At 47.6% G+C, this 25,871-nt stretch overlaps 1 protein-coding gene across 1 annotated transcript in view; it reads right to left on the bottom strand.

Annotated features, from left to right (window-relative positions):
* LOC147700977 (phospholipase A2 inhibitor and Ly6/PLAUR domain-containing protein-like) overlaps nt 1-25,871 on the bottom strand; it is a 209,723-nt gene that overhangs the window by 81,513 nt on the left and 102,339 nt on the right. The window contains exon 2 of the mRNA XM_086929810.1: nt 1,623-1,739. Within this exon, the coding sequence (XP_086785936.1) occupies nt 1,623-1,739 (117 nt within the window). The remainder of the gene's footprint in view (nt 1-1,622; nt 1,740-25,871) is intronic.

The raw sequence follows: 25,871 nt of genomic DNA, 5'->3' as shown, positions 1-25,871 counted from the left end.
TACACTGGTGAGTCTCCCCACCTCAGATACTCAACCTTTATACTGGTGAGTCTCCCCACCCCAGACACTCAACCTTTATACTGGCGAGTCTCTCTACCCCAAATACTCAACCTTTACACTGGTGAGCCTCTCCCCACCCGATACTCGTCCTTTACACTGGTGAGTCTCCCCACCCCAGATACTCAACCTTTTAACTGGTGAGTCTCTCCACCTGATACTCGCCCTTTACACTGGTGACACTCCCCACCTCAGATACTCAACCTTAATACTGGTGAGTCTCCCCACCCCAGACACTCAACCTTTATACTGGCGAGTCTCTCTACCCCAAATACTCAACCTTTACACTGGTGAGCCTCCCCACCTCAGATACTCAACCTTAATACTGGTGAGTCTCTCCACCTGATACTCGCCCTTTACACTGGTGAGTCTCTCCACCTGATACTCACCTTTTACACTGGTGAGCCTCTCCACCCCAGATACTCGCCCTTTACACTGGTGAGTCTCCCCACCTCAGATACTCAACCTTTACACTGGTGAGTCTCCCCACCCCAGATACTCAACCTTTATACTGGTGAGTCTCCCCACCCCAGAAACTCACCCTTTACACTAGTGACACTCCCCACCCCAGATGCTCAACCTTTATACTGGTGAGTCTCCCCACCTCAGATACTCAACCTTTATACTGGTGAGTCTCCCCACCTCAGATACTCAACCTTAATACTGGTGAGTCTCCCCACCTCAGATACTCAACCTTTATACTGGTGAGTCTCCCCACCTCAGATACTCAACCTTTATACTGGTGAGTCTCTCCACCTGATACTCGCCCTTTACACTGGTGAGTATCCCCACCCCAGATACTCAACCTTTATACTGGTGAGTCTCCCCATCCCAGACACTCACCCTTTACACTGGTGAGACTCTCCACCCCAGATGCTCGCCCTTTACACTGGTGAGTCTCCCCACCCCAGATACGCAACCATTATACTGGTGAGTCTCCCCACCCCAGACACTCAACCTTTACACTGGTGAGTCTATCCACCCAGGGTACTCACCCTTTACACTGGTGAGTCTCCCCACCCCAGATACTCACCCTTTACACTGGTGAGTCTCCCCAGCCCAGATACTCAACCTTTATACTGGTGAGTCTCCCCACCCCAGACACTCAACCTTTATACTGGTGAGTCTCTCTGCCCCAGACACTCACCCTTTACACTGGTGAGACTCTCCACCCCAGATGCTCGCCCTTTACACTGGTGAGTCTCCCCACCCCAGATACGCAACCATTATACTGGTGAGTCTCTCCACCCCAGATACTCACCCTTTACACTGGTGAGTCTCCCCACCCCAGATACTCACCCTTTACACTGGTGAGTCTCCCCAGCCCAGATACTCAACCTTTACACTGGTGAGTCTCCCCACCCCAGACACTCAACCTTTATACTGGTGAGTCTCTCTGCCCCAGACACTCACCCTTTACACTGGTGAGACTCTCCACCCCAGATGCTCGCCCTTTACACTGGTGAGTCTCCCCACCCCAGATACGCAACCATTATACTGGTGAGTCTCTCCACCCCAGATACTCACCCTTTACACTGGTGAGTCTCTCCACCCCAGATACTCACCCTTTACACTGTTGTAAGTGGACATGCAGACATCCTCAGAAGAACCGCAGGTTTGTACGATGCCTATACACGTGGTTGGGTTGAAGCCGAAACATGTCATGCACTGTCGGGCATAACCTGGAAGAGAAGGAAGTTCACAAAATCAGTGACATAAGATATGAGATAATCTTCATCAGACTCAAACCTCAAAGATCTGAGTGACTCTGTGAAAATCACAAGATGTGGTACATAGACCAAGATACATACAGATTGTGATAATGCTGGTTGCCTCTTTGTTTACACCAAGGCCCCCCTGAGTAAGTCACCCTGCCCTTTAAGATTCATTAGAGTCAGTCGCAATATACATGTTATCAGGGTAACACCCATCAGACTCACACCTCCGTCACTAACACATGATGGAACAAAGATGACTTCAGATGAATTACTCTAGCATTGTTGCAAGTAACAAGCAGGGCCTCTTTCATAATGTATGCCCCATGTAATGTTTGAAGGATTCAAGCCTCATTATTTACTTTGCTAATTTTACTGGTGGTATGTACATAGAGCAAACAAAGCCCCTAACCACAATGGTATATTACGTGCAGTACTGAATAGTAGCCAACATCAGAGGTAGGCTTAGAGTGATAACTCATTACAACAAGTGTGCACAGATACAGAACAGATCACAAACTCAGCAGCACAGTGAAGGGGTATATTCCCAAGGCTAGGAAGAGTGTGAAGAGGTAGACATGCTCTCACACTAGACATGCTGAGCCCTCCTCTCACACCTGCCCAGGCCCCTTAAGGGTTTGTTGGGTGAACCCCAAAACATGTACCTTCCTTTTGGGAGCTGCAGTTTCCTTGTGCCCAAAATTGCAGTGAACCAAGAACCAGGAGGTAGTAAGAAGGCAGACTAGCGCAGTCTCTTTCATGAAATTTAAAAAGCGATTTCCCCCTACCCGCAATTGCATTATTTTCATTTTCACCTCTTTTCTTGTGGTTGTTGCAGTTAATGTGTTACGCTCTGATGTGTCACTTCACTAGCATGCCTGAGGGGCAGAGGTGTGGCCTCCTTCCTGCTCAGGCCTTTGTTCTTGACTCCTGGGAGTGATAACACTGCCTGGCATGAGGTCAGAATCCTGTGTTGGCGGCAGCAGTCATGTAAAAGAACGGGCTAGTCAGCCAGAGCACAATGAAGCTAACATCTAAGGTGCCATCTGGGAGCATGACAGCCGTGCCTTTACACCAGATTTGTGTCAGGGGAGGGAAAGCACATTGTTTGACACTAAACTCGACATATCTAGGTGGTACCCTAATGGAGCGAGCAACCTGGGTATGCCCAGGTTATCCTATGGACCACCTATCACTTATAGCGTACTTTAATGGTAAAGAAACTTTAGAAACATTTAAGCTTGCACTTACATGTCTACACTCCTAATATACTGCCCTCTGGGCAAATGAGGACTTTTCTAGGGGTGAGTGACATATTCAAAAATATGTGCATTTGACTGTGCCATACTTAGTATGAGCAGTTTGCACTGCTCCTTCAGCCTGCAATGGCAGGCCTGCCATCAGTAGTTTGCTGGTGTCACCCAAGGTGGCACAAAACTGTGCTGCAGTCCTGGGGACCCCCTTTATCACCTGTGCCCAGGGTACCTCTGGTACCATATACTGGGGACTGTTAAGGGGTAAAGCCTCTGGTAATTGAGATTGTCAATACACACATAACACTTTCGGAGAAAGAGCACTGGCACTGGGGCCTGGTTAGCAGGCTCCAGAGTACTGTCAGAATCAAAATCCAGCATCTAGTACTTCAAATGGAGGCAAAAAATGGGGGGTACCTGCAAAAAGCATAACGGCGGAGGAGCCTGCTATCTATACAATTAATCTTTTATGATGATCAAATTGAGATCACCAGTAGCAGCTAAAATTATAGGCCACTAAAAATGAGAACACCTATATGATATGGTTATACATTTAAAACTGAAAATCCTTATATTTTACCTGTTAAGGTAGCACATAATCCTAAGTCCATTGACTTCCCATATGGCATTTTCAATGGCATCACAAATAACACAGTCAATCACTTCATTAACCCCTTCGATGCTGATGACGAGCTCAGCTCGTCATCAGCCACGGGTGGCGTGTGCTGATGACGAGCTGAGCTCGTCATGTAACGTGGTTTTGCGAAAAAAGCCGCACAGCGCAAAAATGACCGCAGCAGCGATGCGGTTAATGGCTTTACATTTGAAATCACCAAGGACAACTTTGCGTATTTGTTGATTATATCTCACGTACCCGCATTTCTAAAGTTACGAAATATAGTGATATGGACAGTCTGCTCCATTCATACATGCCACATGTTTTTTTTGTATCCAGCTCATAGGACAGAGGAGTTCTTAAGTTACATCTCATTTCGAAATACATAGTGAAAGGACAGTCTATCGACAGCTAGCAGTTCTGCACATTGTGTTCATCATAATACCGTCTATTAGTCTCAACAAGTCATTCTGTAGCCCTTGGAAACATCTTTGAGGATGTAAAACTTCTTTGGGTCCCATTTTGCCAGCAAAATGGCTTGATCAGATAATTGCTCCCCTCTAACATCTGCAATGTTATTCTTCAAGTAACAGGTGTTACTATTTACTCGTGAACTGAAGTACTTAGAAACAGAATCAGTGTGGTACGTAGAGCTATAAGAAATGTAGTTTTGCCGTTTTCCTTTCAGACATATTCCAGTGAAAGAAACTGGGTTGCTGTTTGAAGGAGGAAGGGAATAAAATCGTATCTAAGCAGAAACCACAATCCTTGGCAGGGTGAGGTCTTAAACACTCCCTAAATTGACTAGTGCTTACCCTCTAGCGGCTTCACACAGGGCTGTAAGGCTTAACTTAGAGGCAATGTGTAAAGCATTTGTGCAAAAATTCAAGTAGCACATAACTAAAAACACAACACAAAAGGGATCCCACACCAAATTAGAATACTAGAGTAATCTTTATTGAATAAAATGAGATCAAAATGATAGAAATCGTCTCACTAGAACCGGAGATATGCAGGTTTAAAGATTTAAGGGAAAATAACACCAGAAAGAACAAAGCGACAACTGTAGACATCTGGTCGTGCACAAGGTGATGTGATCTGAACCCTTGGCTCATTCAGACCCACTTGTCCCTGCTTGTTCATCCTGCTGGATCCTATCAGTTCTCTACTGTTCCTGTCTGGACTGAAATTGACGATGCCCCTTGGGCGGATTCTAAAACTGTTCTACTACGTAATACATCATTATCCCTAAATTTACCTCCATTGTGTGTGCCCTTTACCAAAGCACTCTTTCTCCCTTTGTTGGGGAGGGATCCAGCATTTATACCCAGGAGTCTCAGAGACTGACCTGAGAGAGTCCACAGCATCAAGGGAGCTACACACAGCGGATGTGTGGGAATGGCGGCACTTGCCAAAGCACTCCTTCTCCCCTTGTTGGGGAGGGTTTTAGTATTTATGCCTTGGAGTTTCAGAGACCCCTCTGAGAGAGTCCACAGTGAAAAGGGAACCACACACAGCGGAAGTGTGGGAACAATACCTCTTCCTCTGGGATCACAGCACACCGGACGTCGGACACTGTTTTTCCTCATCTCCAGGTTGCGTTTTCCTTCACCCTCCCCCTCCTCTTTCCCTCTCTCATTCTTGGTCTACCTCCCATGCTCCTTTCCTCTCTCCCCTGAATCTTTCCCCCATGCCTGATTTTTTTCCCCTTACATCTATGTTTTTAATGCATGTAACTTCGCTCCAGTAACTCATGTAACTTGTAACTATGCTCTGAAACAATGTTCGTCCTCATGTAAAGCGCTCTGATACCTCTGGGTCTAGCCAGTGCTATATAAAACTTTTCAAATAAATAAATATACTAGGTGACTTCTTTAAATTGGTAGAACCTTCTTGGGGTTTCCCTTTGAAATGCACATGTTTCCTAGCCCCTCTGCCCTGGCTTCAGACAATCCACAGGGGGTATGCACCCTTTATGTGGAGGCAGGACACTGCCTATTCAACTGTAAGTAGGGCTGTGCCCAGCTCCACCCTCCCATCCTGTTAGTGATGGCACATCCAGGCACACCAAAGCTCTCCATTGTGTGTGGCTGTCTAGGAAGAATACACAAAGCCCACCTGTCAACTGCACTCAATTATGGATCCAAGAAGAATACTAGATATGGCCCAGGTGCAGGGCCTGGCCTTTTTCTAAGTCCTTCAATTAGCACACTTCCCCTGAAGACTTCTGGCCTTGGCCAGTGGCCATTTGCACCAGATTTGGGCAGCGGTATCTGATGTTTTCCCGCAGAAGCCCTGCTCCCATATCCCTCCCACCTCATCTTATGGCTTTGGACTTCTAGAACTCAAAAATTAGAGCAAAAGAGAAATGATCTGTTGCTTGGTTTGGTGACATCACCAATGATTATAGTAATGTTATCCGTGATATCATGTAAAAATTCATAAATATAGCACAGGAAAGGAGAAGCAAAGAAAGGGTAGCTACACATACTGAGTGAATTTCAGTAGATTTATTTCAGAAAGTAACAAAAACATACCTTTAACATAAGTATTTTAGGGTAATTTAGAATGTCATTTTGTTTTCTGAGCGAAGCTTCATCATACCTGTAGTGTTGTGTAAATACAGAATGACAAACTCTTTTGATTTGTGGTGGACTCCATAGATCTGTGACGTCGGCGTTGGGAGGTATTGAACTCAGGCCCGGACTGGCCGTTGAGGGCACCGGGCAATTCCCCGGTGGGCCGCATGGTTGGGGGCCGGTTTTGGGCCCCTGGGGCCGTTTTTGTTACAGGGTCGTTATGCTGCAAAAACGGCCCTGTAACAAAAACGGCCAAAAACCGGCCCTGTCACAAGCGCGGTCGCACCTCACCCCCATCCCCTCTCCTCCCGGAGGGGGAGAGGGGGGCCGGCCGAGCACTTTGCCAGGGCCGGTTCAGGTTCCCAGTCCGGCCCTGATTGAACTGAATGCAGGTTTAGAACGTTGAGCTCTTGTTTACATGTTGAAGAAAAAAGAGTTGTATGACTACTCTCTGTGTGTCGCGCAGTTATAGGTGAGTGCCCGGGCTGGGTAGGACACCACAATACATTCTGTTTTACAAAGTTTTTGCAGTGATGTCTTCTCATGAGTATGATGTTCTTTGCCTCGAGAGCACTAATCACTGTGCACAAAATGCATCCCTGCCAAAGAGTCTGTGCGAGACCTTCGACCACACCAGTCACCGAGAACAAGGCATGTCCTTCAGCCATGTCAAGTGATATCCTCTGCTGGTGTGTAGAATAACCTGGAACATTAATTAAAGGAGAAATCCGAATTCTGGTTGCTTAACCTATTTAACACTCGCAGAAACAGCAGGCTGGGTTGATTAATCAAACATGAGTATGGGAGAGGATGTGGCGTAAGTGCCAGAGCTGCCTACTTTGGACCTGGCGAGCCAGGGTCGAGTCTCGAGATTAGCGGAACATTATCCTGTAATTCTGGGAAACTCACTTAATTTTTCTATTCTTTTTTTTTTTTTATTTCTGAAATTCTTTATTGTATATAGAAAAATATAATTTTACATACATGGAAGAGGCTTATACATGAGTGGAAAGAAGAAAAGAGAGAAAAGAAGAGAGAGGGGGGGGGGGGGGGCATTACATACTCTTGAGATCGTTAAATCCTTGTGTAAAATGTAACTGGTGCTCATGCAAAGTGCTCCTGTACCTTCCAGTTGGTTTCACACAATAAAAAAATGCACACAAAAAATGAATGGGTGGAATTGATGACATTGATTGGTTATCAATTAAACAACACAACATCTGGCTATAACGGGCTATATCAATTTATTTTTAGTAGGACTGTTGGGGGGTTTCAGTGTTTATGCCTTGGAGTTTCAGAGACCCCTCTGAGAGAGTCTACAGTGCAAAGGGAACCACACACAGCGGAAGTGTGGGATCAATACCTCTTCCTCTGGGAATACCCCCCTACACTGGTGTAGGGGGGTATTCACCTCAACCCAACAACTGTTTTCATAAATTACACAGTCTATCCACTCCTCTTTACCCACTATTTTAATTATTTTATAAAAAAGAGAAAGAAATATAAGTCAGATCGCTCTTCGCAAACATACCCTCAACAAGCAGGTGTATTAGCTGATTCCACAAGTTCTCTTGAAAGAGCTTCTTCTTTGTCTTAACTGGATGTTTAAAAGAGCCAAAGGCTTGTCTGGTGGAGTAGCAGCCACTCCTAGAAGGACCTTTGATGAGTGCTAGCGATTTAGGCTTAACATTTCATTACAGGCTTTGGTGAGCCATGGCTTGGCAATAAAGGGTCACTTTTTGTGACACTGGGCCCGATTCACAGAACTAACTTAAGACAAAATCCTAACCTTACTACCATTTTGGTATTCACAGAAGGCACTTACTCATTTCGGTATTCACAGAAGTTAGGACTCCTAAATGCCTTCTGTGAATACCGAAACTCTTAAAGTTAGGATGTTTAATTCAGGATTTTTCTCAGTTTAGGAGTATTAAAGTTAGGAATCCTAACTTTAGGACTCCTAAATGCCTTCTGTGAATACCATTTTTCTCAGTTGAGGATTAGTAAAGTTAGGACATCCTAACTTTAAGAATTTCGGTATTCACAGAAGGTATTTAGGAGTCTTAAAGTTAGGACTCCTAACTTCTGTGAATACCAAAATGAGTAAGTGCCTTCTGTAAATACCAAAATGGTAGTAAGTATAGGATTTTGTCTTAAGTTGGGTCTGTGAATAGGGCCCTACAGGTTTATGTTTCAAGACAACTGACTCATATTCCACATGAATTTGTTCAGAAATAGAATGATACATATAATGTCTGTAGAACCAGTCAAAAGGACTAAGACGTCTTCAGTTACTATCCTTTAATTAATATTGGCCCATGGGCACCTGGTAGGTGGCTGCCAGGTCTTCATTGCTGGGGTAAAACCCTCAGAATTCCCAATGCACAATTGTCTATCTAGTGAAATGAAAGACAAAACACATTCTTGTGTTTCAATCAAACATTTCTAAAGCACAGCCAATCACCTGTGAAGGTCTCGAGGTGCTAGCTATGTTGGTTGCTGTGTGGTGGTTTGCTCATTCGAACATCCAGGTCTTGAGTTTGCTCCTGAATTACTGGAGCAACGGTGCAGTCATGAGCTGCAGGGGAAGATTGTTCCTCGCCATGGCCGCCAGGTGTGAGAAGGAGTGTCCTGTGCTGTTGGTTCAGCGGTTCCGGGAGGTAGAGGGAAGTAGCTCGAAGGTGTCTGGTTGGTTTGGTGGAAGTTCAGGCGTTTGTTGATGTATGCTGGTTCTTCGTTGTGCAAGGCCTCATAAGCGTGGGGCAGCATTTTGAACTGGCATCTCTTTGCTTTCTCTAGATACCCTTACTGATAAAATCAACCATTTCCCACCTCGAACAAACTTAAATAAAAATTAAGATATTTAAAATGCATTAACCACCTGATCAAATGTGTCAGTGTCTTACGAATCAGAAGGGGACAAGTGTGTACTTCACTGAAGGCTAAAATATAACATAAATGTTTCCCAGTTTAAATCTTTAGTCAATATTTGCAGCCTTTCATCCCTCGCCGGACAAAAAAAAGAATACAATTATGGAACATAACCACGTTATTCTCTTTAAAGGCGAGATTCTCTGAGGCAGTATGTACGTGTTGTAATTAGTAGCGTGTAGTATGACGACAATGGAGAGTTTCCGTTCAGGTTAATGACGATATTCAGTAGATGCAATGATAGCGCTTCTGTACAGCACACAAGAGTGTTTGCAGGCTGCGTGGCTCTATAGACTCTATCCTCGTTGTGGCAGATTTACAAACCACCTGCACCACCAGTACGTCACTTTTCGTGCCGTACTGGTGGAGCAGGGGGCTCCTCCATATTTACAAGGAAAGGAAAAGCCATACTGTGTGACTTTTCCTCTCCTTGTAAATACGGCCCCTTCACAGGCAACACTTTGCGTTGAAGGGGCGTTCCATGGGTGTTGCTGTGGGTGTTCCCAAGCAACGCCCATGGAACAAGACACACGTAAATCTGGAGATGCGTCTGAATGCTACGCCACCCTAGAGGTGGCATCGCGAGGTGCAATGAGGAGAAATGTTTTAATTTTTTTCCCTCTTTCAATGCGTGCTGCATTCTACAGAACACATTGAAAGAGGAAAAAGCCTTTAGTGATTGTTTTTGTGCAGTAAGGTCCTACTTCCTGCAGAAAAACAATCTCCCCAGGACGCAGGCATCCTTGCACCCTGGTGCAAGGGTGCCTGCCTGCGCCGGCGCTTGGCAGCTGTTTGTGCGTCAGCGCAGGGAAGAGCACAAAATGCGACATATTCTTGTAAACATGTCGCATTCCTGTGCTCTGAAAGTGCCACATCGTGGCGCAGCGAATGGGCTTACGGTGCCACGCTGCGGCACTTTCTTGTAGATCTGCCCCATTGTTTTAAAGTAAAACGTTCGATCGAGAGAGAGAAAGCATGGCTCTCCCCAGGCGCAACAACCAGCCATATATGACGAGGAATGCGGGGACAGGCCTGGCAGAGACGACTCACTCTTAGCTGCAGGGAGCGAGCTCTGGGCCTGAGTCCAGGAGGCACCCGCCCACACACCACTAGCAAACCGGCTGTTCCCAGCAGCACTCAAGAATTCAAGGGCACTGGCGCGGCGGGCGCACACAGTACAAGGAGGCGGCCTGAGACCACCCTCAGCTGCCATCTGAACCCGGGCTTTGTGCCAGCCCTTCAGCACTCCTGCCTTATAAACCGAGAACACGCTGCATGCTGGGATTTTCTATCCCATTCAAGTTGACAAAACACTGACAAAGCCAGTAGGTCTGGCTTTGATGGGCTTCTGCGCGTAGTGGTAGCACATAGGCTTGAGGGTCTCTGGAGGTGGGCAGCTGGAGGGCACAGAGAAGTCATCTCTGCTGCTGTTCAATGCACGCGCTGGCGTGGAGATGGAAAGATGGGAGCGGGGGGAGGGGGGGGGAATCAACAGACAGGGCTCAAGTCAAGAGTCTGGCTCGGCTCTTCGAGCTCGTGCACGAGCTGAGCCGTGGACATGTTTGGAAAGTAAATCATGCAACACAGATCATGTGTAGATATGAAAAAGTACCTTCGAAATGCAAAAAGGGTATTCCTTTATCACCTTAATACATGAGATTAAATCTCATCGCTGAGAGGTTTCCATTAAGTGTGATAGTTTCTAAACAAGAACTTAAGAACATTCATCCTCAAACCTCTTCACCACCCCCCCTATCCTGACAACCATGACATTATTGAACTAAGAGTCACCTCACTTTTCATGAACACCCTATACCTGGGTTAGATATGTATTATACATGGAGCAACATTAGAGTCTAGTCAATCACACACAGCTCCCCCGCCCTGGAACAATACCACTACTGATCTCTTGAGCAATCAGTTGCTATGGCTACCTCATATGTGGCCTAGATTCTAATTAAAGATGGAGCACATTATAGTCTGTTAAACATAGGACGTTTGTGCACAGTGCAGAGCGCTTTTCTTGCTGCCTTCTTTCTTTTCTGCCACTCTCTTCCTCTGGGCCAAGGTTTGATTATCCATCATAACCCCCTGCTCCTAAACCTGAATGCCAAGGCTTTCCACCTACAATCACCGGCAGTCCGCCACAAATTAAGCACTGCCTTCAAGGGGGCGTGTAATGTTGTGAGCCGGTGAACATTAGTCAGTCTCACATGTCCATATGTTCTACCTCTCATGATTAGTTTACATTCTCTGCACGGAAAGATTTATGTGGAATGAATTCAACCGAATCTTTTAAGACTTTAAAGTGTTTGGTTGCCTTGTTTACAGGGTTGACTGTGTGTTCGTGTAGGCGCTATAGAACTGCAGAAGGTGCCTTGTTGACTGCACAACAGAAACGTCACAAATCCGAATGCTTTGGAAGAAGCTAATCATGTGCCTCATCCAGGAGCGGTGGATGATGTGAAAGCAGATGAGGTACAGATTGTTGGACGGCCGGGGGCAGTTGTGTTGTGTGACTGACTGACCGCAAGTGTATTAAAGTGTACCAGTGGAATGTTCTAGAAGCTAATACAGAAAATTAAAGAAAAGTGCTGTGGTGCTTGAAGGTGCTCCCGACAAGGAAGACCCGAAGGCTTCATCTCTTGCCACGGCCAGTGTTGTGATCAGAGGTAACACCATTTAGGAGAGGTAAAGGGTGACACTATCACTGTTATTGTTCAACATGCGAAGGTCTGCACGTAAACCAATATCTCCGTTCTTTTTCCGAACAATCACTATGGGACTCACACATTCTGAGGAGTCGCTACTAGTAATACCACCCTCTTCTGTTATTGTATCTAATTGTCATTGGAGCTCTCCCTTAACACTAAATGGCACTGGTCTGATCTTATGAACAACTAGTTTGATATTTTATTTATTTACCTGATCTTTGCATCAAATATTTCAGTAAATCTTTCCATAAATCTATTTTCTTTGCATCATCCTGAAGCAGTTAGATGAATGTGTTATTCACCATAACAGGAGTGTCAGAACCAGTCACTAGCATAAGTCCTAGTTTTGCTAGATCTTGCCACCCCACACTGTTTTTACCCTTTGATAACCACATATGTTTTAGTTATTGTCTCTCTCCCCAAGCCTTCTAAATGAGCCATAAAGTACCCAAACATGTCTATGTCTTGGTCTCCATAAGCCTTGGGGATAATAAATGTTGTGTTAAGTGGCTTTGTGGCTGCCCAAAACTGATAATATAACACACCAGAGATAATCGTGATCGGTACACGAGAGTCATCCATTATATTGAAATCTAATTTGTCAATTCTCACATCACACAGATCTTTCTGTATCGATAGTAAGCACCATTTTAGTCAAATCACGAGTGCATTGATCATACTGACACCCACACTGCGCACATGGAGCATGCCTTTAATATATATATATATATATATATATATATATATATATATATATATATCCAAAACCAAAAGGTTGCCTCCACGTAAACGCCTTCACAAGAGAGAGTTAAACTCCATCATTTATTGTGGGCTGCAGACAGAACAAGCTCCTTCCTTCGGTGCAATTAACTGGAGCCAAACGCGTTTCGGGCAGCACCCTGCCCTTGATCACTGGCTAAAAAACACAGTCACGGCCAGCATGCAGGGAACCAATTCCAGAATCCCGCCCCTGTGGACGTTGGTCACAATGCTTTATGGTGCTCGTAGTTCCCCTTCCTTTTCAGCAGTGGATGTAAGCCTAGCTGTGGTAAAATTAATTGTCTCTTACCCATGTGGGTTATTTCCAGAAGGAGAACCGGTTACTGCTGCCATTACTTTGACCCACAATCAAGGACTCTCTGTCCTCTCGGCTCCCCAGAAGTCCAGTGCTCGTAGTTCCCTTTCGCCTGGACTTCTGGGGAGCCGAGAGGACAGAGAGTCCTTGATTGTGGGTCAAAGTAAAGGCAGCAGTAACCTGTTCTCACATGGGTAAGAGACAATTAATTTTACCACAGCTAGGCTTGCATCCACTGCGGAAATTTGCTCTAATTTGCTCAGCTCATCGCCAGATGTTGTGATGAGAGGGAACACCATTGAAGAAAGGTGACAGGGATAGTTTATTCGCCAAATGCAAGAAGCACATGTCCTCCTGCTGTGGCTCCCAGCTCTAACTGCTCTCAGGTACGGTGGATGGATCTCACAGACCAAAGGCTGGAACGTGGAATACATGATAAACGATAACATGTTGCACACAGGTACTACGCAAACAAATGATGGATGGAATGCTGAATAAATCATGCATTCAGCCCCAGTCAAGAGATCAAAGTTAAATTCATTGTTCATTTGCTCATCATGCCACCCCAGTTTAGACCCAGCCATATAAAATGAATGAAATGATGAGATAATTTATAAAGCGCGATGGCTACCCTGGGGCGTCCCAGCGCTGTAGCGGGTTGGGCTAGGCGGAGTACGCTAGAATTTAAATCAATTTATTAGAAAGCCAGGGTTTAAGGAGCTTTCGGAAGGTAAGCAGTTTAGGCTCTGATCTGATTGAGAGGGGGAGCGTGTTCCAGATCTTGGCTAGGTTGTAGGAGAGCGACCGGCCTCCACACCTAGCTCTCTTGTTCGGGGCACTGTGGTGAGATGGGATGTCCCGGATCTGAGGTGACGATTGGGATGATAGGCATTTACAAGGGGGCGGTTGATAGCGGGGCCTGTTCCCCAGTAGGAACAATGGGGGCCTTGAATTCAATCCTCGATTTTACAGGGAGCCAGTGGAGATCTTTCAGTCGAGCTTTGACTGAGACTTGTCGAGGGATATCGAGGAGGGTCCTGGCGGCACAGTTTTGGACAATTTGGAGTCTGTTAAGCATGAACTGTGGGGCCCCGAGGTATAGGGCATTTCCGCAGTCAAGGCGAGATAGAATCAGCCCTTGGACCATGATCCGTCTTGAGTGGAGAGGGAGAAGAGGGAGGATCTTGCGTAGTAGCCTCAGGAGCCAGAAGCATGTGGCAGAAAGCTTAGTTGTCTGGTAGTTAAAATTTAGTGTTCTGTCCAGCCAAATGCCGAGACTTTTGATTTGTTCTTTGGTTACGGGGGGACAGCCTAGGCAAAGGGGCCAGATGGAGTCGATAGATTTGGTGATGGTATTTCCCAGGAGCATAATCTCTGTTTTCTCCCCGTTTAGTTTTAAGCAGGAGGCCGTCATCCAGGCGACGTCTGCTTCCAAACATTTGTATAGGCTGTGGTGGGAATTGAGAGGGGGGTCCAGTGCAACCACCAGCTGTGTGTCGTCCGCATAGGTGATAATTTTCACTCCAAAGGGGCGGACGACATCAGCCAAAGGGCTTAGGTAAATGTTAAAAAGGGTGGGGCTCAGGGAGGAGCCCTGGGGCACCCCACAGTTCAGGGGTTTGCTGGAGGAGGTGAAATCTCTCCCAAATATCTGAAAAGATCGATCTGTGAGAAAGGATCTCAGCCAGGTGAGTGCCGTTCCCGAGATGCCTATCCTACTGAGACGGTGGAGAAGAATGTTGTGGTTTACAGTGTCCAAGGCGGCACTAAGGACGAGGAGAACGATGGCAAATCAGTCTTGACCCTGTGCCTCATGGGAACAGTCCAGACCGAATTGCCTAGCCAGGTACTCCCTGGACCGGAAACAAGCATCCTGGGACCGGTTTCTTGGTACAAGCATAAGGCACACAGGTACATTACATAAGAAATAAACATGTGGCTAACTAAGTTCCAAACTTAACTTTCATTCAACACACTACACCCAGGAAAGGTGCCAAGGACCTGTCATCAGCTCTGGAAGGATGAAAATTGATAGACCAGGACCCTTGCTTGACAGGAAGGAGTGCATCCAAAAAGACCCAAGAACAGGAGATCCAGCCCTCTGCCTCATTGAGCCATTGAGGGGGGTTGCTGAATCGAGGCGGTGACTCCTCACTAGGCGCTAACAACCTTATGGTCAAGTTACTGGGCACTGGAGGGAACATACATTCCTTGATGGGTTTCTGTTGTAATCTATGTGCTATATAATTAAGGCTCCCTGTTTTCCCTTTTTACAGATAAATACAGAAAGAAAGCCATTTTTTTTCTTGTCTGTATTTATTTTTAAATGTGGATAAAAATGGAAATTGGGAGCTCGTTGAGTGATTCCTAAATACACTTTTCCATGACGGCCAGGCTAATAACTGTGTGGATTGTGAGGTAAGGGGGTTAAAAAAGAAATGAATTTTAGTAAAGAGGCTTAAACAGTAGTAGATATGCACAAGGCTGAAATAGAAATGTGCATATTTTCATATAGATTCATTGATTTATCTTCTGCAGGTGTTCATATCACTAAAACCTGGCAGGCATTCAAGCATGACTGCATATTTATTGGTTAAATAAATGAGGAAATATACCAATTACAGATTTATTTTTTTCACAAAGCCTATAGTAAATATGGATAAATACAGATAAAGTTGACAAAAAATAAATATGGATAAATACAGATGTAAATATAAAAAAAAAATGCCACAAAACCGGGAGCCCTATATATTATGCATTCTACCCATTGTTGTTCTCTGCTTTGCTGCTCAGCCAGTGGTGAGGTCATTAGAATGCTGGAGTGTTTGTGTGTGAAGAGGGAGTCAGTCGGAGTGTATGGGCTGGGCAGCAAGGAGGCGGCTCCTGGTGGGGCATCACATGGAACTTACCATCTTCCTGTAACGTAACAGAAACTGTAACTTGAAGAATACATCTATAACCTTTTCCTAGATGACCTGTCTATGTGGCATACTTTATTTTAACATTGGCTATGAGAGAAGAAGACACAATCATGAAGGGAAGTTTAATGCAGGACCAGAAAATATTTGAAGTATCACAGAAAGAAACAAAGAAGATTACAGAGGAAAGGATGCATGTGAAGAGGATTGGCGCCTGGCAGCCCCACCAGTGTCTATTTCAGCGGACAGCCTTCGATCCAGTACGTCAGGGCACAAGTCGTAAAAAAAAAAGTGGGGGGATGAAGTCACTGGAAGTGACGTCACGGCAGGAAGTGACTTCATGAAAGGTGCCGAACTTCTCGTCCCGAAGAGGCCAAAGAGTGAAGTTCAGCTGTTTGGCAGGGGAGATGGTGTCCCCCGGTAAAATAATTGGGGGGGACGCCGTCCACCCACGTGGTACACCGACTCAAGCAATGCAGGACATCTTCACAGTTTGGGACAGAAGTAGAAAACTGTCTACTTTATGTATAAGAGGAACTTTTTTGCTGAATGAAAGACTTTCTCAATGGAAGTGCTAAGATCTTTTTGTGGATTGTGAAGTGCGCAGAAGACTGCGTTTAGCCTTAGCAGCAGTTCAACTTTAGTCAACAGGGTGATTGAGCATGATTAACGGTGACAGCAAGCTAACATGTGAAGCAAGCTGAGTGAGTCAGTGTAACATACATAAGGATATTTGGCAAGTATTCATGGACTGGTGAGAGGCCACAAGTTTGATAAGTGGGTGCTTACCCCTGACTGCATGCTGTGTTTGGCCATAGTGCTTAAAGCGACATTTAAAACAAAAAAATGTAAGTGAAAAAGGGGCCATGTGCGCTTGCTTCTACTCAAACGCCTGGTAGTGCAACTGTTACCAGAGACACCATGTGGAAGAGCTGGTGTGGTCTCGAGCTGGGGTAGTCGGCACTTGAAGACGCCTCCTTTGTTCTTTCGGTTGCTTATGAGCCACGAGCGAGGGAACGGCAATCGGCAGTTGTTCGGCGTTCCTTGCGCGCATTCCGGGGCATGCGCAAATGATGATGACGGTACGAGCGAGTGACGGTGGGAGAATAGGAGGGGAAAAAACTAGAATGTACGGACTCTTCCACGTGTACGCACAAGGCTTACATCTGATTGATGTCGTTTCTTGCCCCTGAAAGGCACTGCTGGAAAGGCTAGAATGGACATTGCTATCTGTGGGTACGACGAGTGTTGCTACTGGAATGTGCACAAGAAGAGGAAGATAAGGACAAACATTGTGGTTGCTGGACAGCAGGAGGAAGCGTAGCACAAGCAAAGCGGTCACTGGTACTGTTTCCTGCAAGCGTGGTTAACAGCAAATACTCATTGTTTAGAGGTTAGGTTAAGTATTACCCACTGTTTAGGGCAGTGGTCGAAGTGGGGACAAAGAAGTAGGGGAACTGTGGGCGGAGACTCAGGGGGCGGGAATAAGCAGAGTATTGGATCAGTGGGCGGAGTCGGAGGTGTGGCTAAAAATAGCAAAACATACCAATTTTTTGTGCATTTGACATTTCACTGACCAGTTACAGCTTATAACGTTATTTAATTCAAACAATCGATAAACATGTTTATTTGAGGTTTAATATATAAGTTGTTCATATTTAATTCATTTACAATGTGGGACATGTTTCCAATCACAGAAGAATGAATTTCCCCTATTGACTTCTGTTGAAAGCAGAGGCCGCAGGCTGCTGAAATCAGTGCTTAATTTGTCAAATAATATGTGCCGGGGCTCAAAGTTTTTCTCAAAAGCTCGTTAACAGTGCTGCCGAATGCAGGGTTGACAGTTGTGTCCGCTACCACCAAACACTCCCTGTGCCTTTATTTTATTTTTGCAGGTTCTTTTTCATCCCTGCTTTCTGCTCTTGTCTCTATTTTTCCAGTCCTCTTTCTTTACACATATTCTGCCTTTCTCTTTTGTACTCTCTTGTACTGTTTTAGTCTCCAAAAACGAGTGCTGGTGGCCACCACCTGCAACCACCTTGTCAAATTAAGCACCGGAAATGGGAGGCCTGATGACAGTATGGGGCTTGACTTTGCCTCCTGCTTTGTTTTATTTTCAAAAGTAAGCAGCCCTCCATATAACTAAAATCAGCAATTATGGAAGGAAAGCATTTACTTATTGATAATTTGTGACTAGAGCTAAGCTGGACATTACTCAGAGATAGTGCTAATTAAATCATGACTAAGTGATTTTTTGGGTTATGGCTGTTAGTGGCACTATTATGGAGTCAAGATCCCTGTATTGAAGTAAAATAAGAATGAGAAATATGAATGTCCATGCATCAGGAGAGTTGGAGTGAGCTCTCTAGGTCTCATACGGGATGGAAGTGACGCTACTAAATAAAAGAACATATAGTGCTACAGGAGCCTGTAGATAGGGATAATAACAGAATTAGAGTGATGTGAATGCTTCTTGTCACTGGCACACTACTTTTCAGGGCATGGGCTTTGCTTTGACATGTGCTATCAATTGGGAACACAGAAAAGGCTAATTATGCAGCAAACAATGAGAGCAGGGACGGCCCGTGCCTGAGGTTTTACCAATGCCAATGGTAATGGTAATGTAATGTATGTATACTTGTAAAGCACACTGTTACCTCGTTACGTGGCGTCCTGGCGCTGTATACCGCTGGGGAACCCATCCTGGCTAACCCTGTGAGAGGGCACCCCCAAGGTGAAGCCAGGCATCCCCAGCACTGCTAGGGCCATTGTGGAGATTAAGCAAGCTATTGCCCAGAGTTGCAGAGTGGGACCCATGGTTAGCGTAGGCACCGAGGCAAGAATTATCGAGTTGGCGGACATTGACCCAAGACCCTGCCGCGTCAGGAATTGAACCCTGGTCCCGGGCTGACTTCTGCTTCAGGGTCTGTCGCTTCTAACCAGTGAGCCACACTTCTCCACAGTGTGAACCGGTTCAAGGAGTAAATAAAAGCCGGCCTTGAGATGGATAGCCTGGAGAATGAGAGCCACCCTAATAGCAAAGCTGAGGAATAATCGCCATCCACACATCAGTCCAGGACCTGGCAACTCAAAACCCATTAATGTTTACACCCATTCCAGCGGCAGGCGGAAACTACAGCTTACACCCAGCACTACTACCACACTGGCCCTGGACCACGTCTCACCCTTCTCCCGACAGTCCAGGAATGACTGTAACCTTCGTGCTCCCTTGGCACCTTTTAGAAGAGGAGAACATTTTGCAGTGCTCACATTTGAAAAGTCATTCCCTGCTAGTATTTGTTACACAACTGTGTTTGCCATGTCTCATGTTTGTAAACTGGATGTAATTTAAGAGGTGGCTTCATGTGGTGAAAACTTTTTTGCAGCTTTATTTATTTATTTATTTATTTACAAGCTTATATAGTGCTGGAATCGACTCCATCAGGAGTATCTCTGCGCTTTTTACGTTAGATGCCAAGCCCCCCAAATAATTGAGAATAACACAATAAAAATGTTCATGCATGTAGATTGTTTTTTTTAAAGTAAGAATGCCGCAAATAAGTTAGGAGATACTGCCTTAGAGGAAGGCCAATTGTGTTTACAGTCTGCCTACTCCTGAAATACGTCCATTATTGCAGGCTACCAGCGCACTGTCCCTACTAGCCAGGAGGCCAGTCCATCACAGGACCAGTGCCCAAGCCGAGTCATGCACATTGAAGAAATCAGGTCCGACCATAGTGGCAGTTCAAGCACCCCACAGCCAGGTGGCATGGCGGTAAGCATGGTGGTAATCAAAGCAAGTCACATTTATCCCCAGCATCTCCTGCACACCACCCAACACTTCTGCGCATCCTTGCTTCAGAATGCTGCACACCCCACCATAGAGCCTCCAAAAGTACGAGCACACCTGGGTACTTATAAAGAATCGGGGTCAGACCTTATAGAATTTCCAGCACCAAACGTCACTACTAAGTGGGCCTAATCAGTAGATTCTCTAACTTCAGTGCAAACGGTTTGAGATGTGACCCGTATACATCCCACGTTGGCAGGATGGCAGAAAAATACAAGCGAGTAAGAAGCAGGTGATGGAGTGAAGAAAAGAGAAGGGTTTGGAGATAAAATACGAGGAAAGGCAGAGAGAAAGAAGACAGAAGCAGCAAAGAAAAGAATTATGCACCAGGTGTTTTATTCCCCCCAGTTACTTGATGTTTGGGGAGTTCGGCTTCAGAGGCAGTCCAGGCTCGTGCAGGCCCCGGTTCAGCAAAAGGGTAGAGCTGTAAAGGAGGGGTCGGGGACCTCTGGGCAGGCACGGAGAGTAATTTACAGGAGAGGCTGGTGGGGCTGGGTCAGCTTTTCAGTGGCTGGCTGGCGAGCAGATATATAGCAAGTCAAGAAGTCCCCCAGGTGGCGTCCCTCAGTCTGATTGACACCAAAGAATCATTGTCACAGGTCACAGTGGGGGCTGGCAGCCTTGCGAGTTGTGAATCACGGGCTCACAGTAGCCACAGGGCCATCAGAGTAGCCGTTTTCGCACCATGCTACACTGATGGCCCTTTCACTCTCGCTTTGCAGGCCCATTAGAAACAGCAGGGAAGGGGAGGAGGTCGGGCGCCCTGCAGAGGCCTCCTGAATATTCACGGTGCACCACTCGTGCGGCAAAAAAAAAAAGTGTACTTTTAAAGTATGGCAACTTTACAGTCCCCGGTACGCTCTTTCAAAAGTAAGAAGTAACATTATTTTAAGAAGTAGGGGCACGCCGTGCCCTTCCGTCCCCGCCCACTTCTAACGCTGGTTTAGGTCAGAATATACCCTGTGTCTCGTGTCCTGAATGAGCCGAGGGGAGTTAGGTTATATTGTTTAGAAAGATACCTGTATGATGTGCACTGATGCGAGGTGAGAATGGCTAGGGGATAACAATTGTCTAAGGGATGAAATTATCCCTGTGTGAGGTGCTTCGTTGTGAGGGTAGATGGGTTAAGTGGTACCCACTGTTTAGGGGTGAAATATCCTGTTCGTTGTTTAGGGGTGAAATGCCCTGTGTGGTGTTAAGGAGTAAAATGTGAGTGTCCTTCCCATTTGGGGAGAGTGTTTGGATGATATGCATAGTTTTTGTGTTTTCTTCCTTTATCCATTTGATTTTCTGTTGTCTTTATAAGGGAGGATTTGATTTGATTTGATTATACATTTTCTAAAGCGCAGCGCATGCCCAAGGGCGTCTTGGCGCTGAACGACAGCCTAGAATCCAGAATACCAACTCATCTTATTTGTGCGAAACTTAATTTTTAAACAACCAGGTTTTCAAACAACTTCTGAACAACATCAGGGAGTTACTGTTTTTAATCTCTAAGGGAAGGGAGTTCCGTGCCTTAGCTGTGCCGAGAATGAAACTCCTCCCCCCCAGCGTAGCTGCCTGTACCTCGGGACTATCAATAGGTGTGCCTGTGCTCGCAGAGGCCGCCGCACCCTCCCGCAGGGGGGGGAGGCTAGAAGGCCGGCGCCATAACCCACGTGGTGCCCCAACCAGTGGTGAAACTGGTTCCGGGCGCCCCGAAGCGCCCGGAGACCAGCGGAAGCGGGCAGCGCACCTGCCTGCCCGGCCGGAAGTAACCTTTGGCCTGGGCGCCCCTAAGAGGCGCCCAATGGCACCCCTCGCCTCATTCAAATCCCCCAATCAGGGGAGACACCGAAGCCCCCCTAAGGAGAGTCAGGGGGATTTAAGTCGCCGACTCCCCCAGCTCGGCCGCAACTTCTTCGTGGAGCTGGGAGAGCGTAGCGACAAGAAGATCTGCAGAGTCGGACGTCGGAGCTCCGAAACTTCTGGAACACTAGGACTTCGAGGGAGAAGAATCGACGCGCCGAAGCCCTCTCCCCACACCATCGTACCAGCCGCCCCGCGGTGCGCAGCGTGCCACTACGGGGCTGAAGTTGCGACGAGGCTCACCAAAGAAATTCCTCGGCGGAGTCACGCAGCCGAAGCGAAGCGGGCTGCGTAGCACGACCCCTTCCGTCTTCAGCGGAATCCACGCATTGGGTGAAACCGTCTCCGGCTATGCTAGGAGCCATGGCGGAGGGCCAGCCTGGGGAAGTGGCCGAGTTGCTGAAAAGGATCCGGGAGGTCACGGCCATCCACGGGAGCGAGTGGCTCCAGCAGCACATCGTCAGCGGGAAGGAAAACAGACCGGTCGACCAGGCGGAGGAGGGAGCAGGCCCATCGGATCCCAAAAGGCGCAAAAAGACACCGATAAGGAAGTCCTCCAGGAAGAACCCCCGAGGAAAGAGCGCCAAAAAACCCCCCCTCCGCGACGCGATGATGGTGATCAGAGCGAAGCATCGGCCAGCACGAATGGTGAGCATATCAGCGAGATAGTGAAGGAATGCTTAAAATCACTGGCGCCAGCACTGCTTAACAGTACGGGACAGGGGGTAGCAAGCGGGCCCAGGGAGCAGCGCCCAGATGAGGCGGCAGGCATATCTTGGCACATGGTCGACCCAAGTTGGGCGCGCCAGGCTAGGGGGCAGGAGCAAATGTCTCCGGTCATGGGTTGGGGTTACGGACCCGCGTCAGGGAGCCCAGCGCTGGGAGGCATAACCTCCAATCCATACAGCAGGCCATCCCCCGGCCCTGCATCTTTGACAACAAAGGCCACAGGCCTAGCATGCCTTATCCCACTAGCTGTTAAAGAAAGAATATGGCGGAAGGAATTTATCGATATATTCTCTCTGCTCGAAATTCAACTCGAGGGTCTAGACCTCACCACCTGTGACAGGAAAGAGGAGGATAGGAGAGAGAGGCGCGGCAGCAAGAAAGAGCGCAATTTTGAAAATTGGTTGGATGCCTTCAGAATAATGGCCTGCATTATTGTAGAGAAATTCCCCCACTGTGCGGCAGACCTTTGGCTTTATGAGGCTAATATTGATTGACCTGGCACATAGGCAGTTCCCAGGGGAAGCGTGGCTGGAATACGACAAGGGTTTTAGGCTCAAAATGCAGAGGCATCCGGAGATAGAATGGAACGAGGAGGATGTATCTGGGTTCATCCATAAAATGCTCACAGCGAAGGAGGTAAAATCTTGGGCGGGCAAGTATGACCATTCCTTTCGTAGTTCCCACCAGAAGGGCAAGAGCGGAGCTTACCAGAAGCAGAGCGCAGGGAGATCCCATTCCCCGAGCAAAGCCAAGGCCATTTGTTGGAGATACGACGCAGGGGATTGCTCGTCATGTAAATTCCAACACGCTTGCTCGAGCTGTGGGGGCAAGCACGCGGCAGTGGTGTGCAGGGGAGGCAAGCGCGAATCCAAAGGGGACAAGAAAGAGAAAGGCAAAAAGCACTAGCCCCGGGCCTAGTAGGCGAGGTGACCTGGCAGACATTCAAGATTGCCAGCTGGCCAGGTCTCCTATCAACAGACAACAGCTGTGCAGGTTGGCGAATAAGTACCCGAACAGGGCAGATGCCAGGGTGCTGGTAGAAGGTTTTGACAAAGGGTTTGTCATTCCATTCAAAGGAATCTTACCACTCGAGGGGGCAAGAAACCTAAAGTCTGCGATGCAACACCCACACGTGGTATGCACCACGCTGGCGAAAGAGAAAGCCCTGGATAGGATTGAGGGTCCACTACCGAAGGAACTACGCGGAGGCATAGTGGTCTCCCCACTAGGGGTGGTCCCCAAGAAAGAGCATGGTCAGTTTAGATTGATACACCACCTTTCGTTCCCCGAGGGGACATCAGTGAATGATGGAATTCCCCCGGAAGCCTGCTCAGTAGGTTATGCGACAGTGGATGACGCAATAGATTTAGTAAAAGCGGCGGGGAAGGGAGCCCTCATGGCCAAGGCGGACATTGAGTCGGCGTTCCGCTTGCTGCCCGTCCACCCATCCAGTTTTCACTTGCTGGGTTTTCAGTGGGAGGGTGACCTATTTGTCGACAAGGCGATGCCCATGGGCTGCGCCATATCGTGCGCATACTTCGAGCAATTCGCAACCTTTTTGGAGTTGGCCCTTCATGATAACCACCAAGAAGGCGGCAAACTACACTACCTCGATGATTTCCTGTTCACAGGTCCAGCGGGATCCCCCATGTGCAGCGACACTCTGTCGGCATTTGAAAGGCTAGCCAAGACCTTAGGGGTCCCCCTAGCAGCAGATAAGACAACAGGCCCTACCACAAGTCTAACTTTTCTAGGGATAGAACTGGATTCCGTGGCAGGGACAGCCAGGCTGCCCCCGGAAAAGGTAAAAGAATTCAGGGAGGATGTTGGCAGGTTGCGCAGGCGAAACAAGGCCACCCTCCGGGACATACAGGGGGTGATAGGCAAGCTGAACTTCGCGGCCAGGGTCATACCTGCGGCCAGGGTCTTCTCCAGGCGCCTGACACAGCTAACAGCGGGAGTAACGCACAGACATTACCGCATTCGGTTGGGTGCGGGGGTGAAGCAGGACCTCCAGATGTGGGACGAGTTCCTGCAGGAATTTAACGGAGTATTGATCTGGAGAGAAGGTTGGGTGACTGCCAGGCAGATAGCCCTATTCACAGATGCAGCAGGGAGCATGGGGTTTGGGGCCATCCTTGGAAATCAATGGTGCGCGAGCCAGTGGCCAGCCAAATGGCACGCTCAGGGAGTCACCAGAAACATCACGTTCCTGGAGCTTTTCCCAATAATAGTGGCATTGACCATCTGGAAGCAGGAATTGAAGAACATGAAGCTGACACTGTGGTCAGATAACAAGGGGGTGGTGCAAGCCATTAACCGGGGCGCAGCGCGATGCCCGGATACATTGAAGCTAATGAGGCAGTTCATTAAATTGCAGCTGGAAGGGAATCTGGAGCTGAAAGCACGCCACAGCCCAGGGGCAGAGAACATGGCAGCGGACGCATTGTCCCGGTCACAGATAGAGCGATTCAGAGACCTGGTCCCTGGGGGCGGACCGAGATATGACCCCCTTCCCAACATACCTGTGGGACCTGGGGGGGTAGACCTATCCAGACTAGTGGGCCATTCACTAACCTCTGAAGCCACCAGAAGATAAAAGAGATGCACAAGTACTGTAATGAGCGTTAGCGGCATAAGCACACTGGAGGACAAATTAGGAACACGGACAGCCGTTGAGAAGTTTGTGCAGTGGGCATTCAATGCCAACAAATCAAGGTCATGGGCACAGGCACACCTGTCAGCCATTGCCTATTTTGCCAGGCTTCATACGGGAGATGACCCCACGGCCTCCCCATATCTCAAGGCGGCCCTGAAAGGGTGGAGGAGAGTAGAAGGGAAAAAGACAGATGTAAGGCGCCTTATTGATTTTGGTAAGCTGGGCCTCCTCCTGAGTGCTTTAGATGGAATCATCTCAGACAGATACGAGCTCCTACTATTTAGAGCCGCATTCACCACAGCCTTCTTTGGCGCGTTCCGCATAAGCTAACTAGTGGCGCCCAACAAGATGGACCCGGCACAGCGATGCCTCCAGGCCAGGGACATTAAACCCTTGGCAAGAGCGGTAGAGATTACTTTAAGACAGTCTAAGACAGACCAAGCACAAAAAGGGGTAACAATTAGGTTGCACTGCATCCCCGAGACGGGGCTCTGCGCAGTGTGTTGCTTGTTCAAATACATGATAACCCGCCCAGTGGGCGACGGCCCTTTGTTCAGGCATCGCGACGGGAGGAACCTGAGCAGGTTCCAATTCACGGCTGTGATGCGCCAGGGTCTCAGAAAAGCGGGCTTCCACCCAGCAGCCTTCGCCCCGCACTCCTTCAGGATCGGGGCAGCAACCACGGCATCGCAGCATGGCATGCCGGAGGATCGGATACGGGCTGTGGGCAGATGGCGATCCAGGGCCTACAAATCGTACATACGGCCACACCTGATATAAAAAAAAAAAGAAAAAGAAAAGGAAAGGGGAAAGAAAGGTTCCCAAAAAAAAAAAAAAAAAGAGGGTGAGTCGCCTTGGGATGCCGCGCGGCAGGGTGCTGTGGCAATGCCCACTTTCCGCCGACACGCCGATACTCCGGTGCGCAGA

Source organism: Lissotriton vulgaris, chromosome 7 (genome assembly GCF_964263255.1).
Source record: "Lissotriton vulgaris chromosome 7, aLisVul1.2, whole genome shotgun sequence".
Classification (NCBI taxonomy): Eukaryota; Metazoa; Chordata; class Amphibia; order Caudata; family Salamandridae; genus Lissotriton; species Lissotriton vulgaris.
This window is presented reverse-complemented; position numbering and strand designations above follow the sequence as displayed.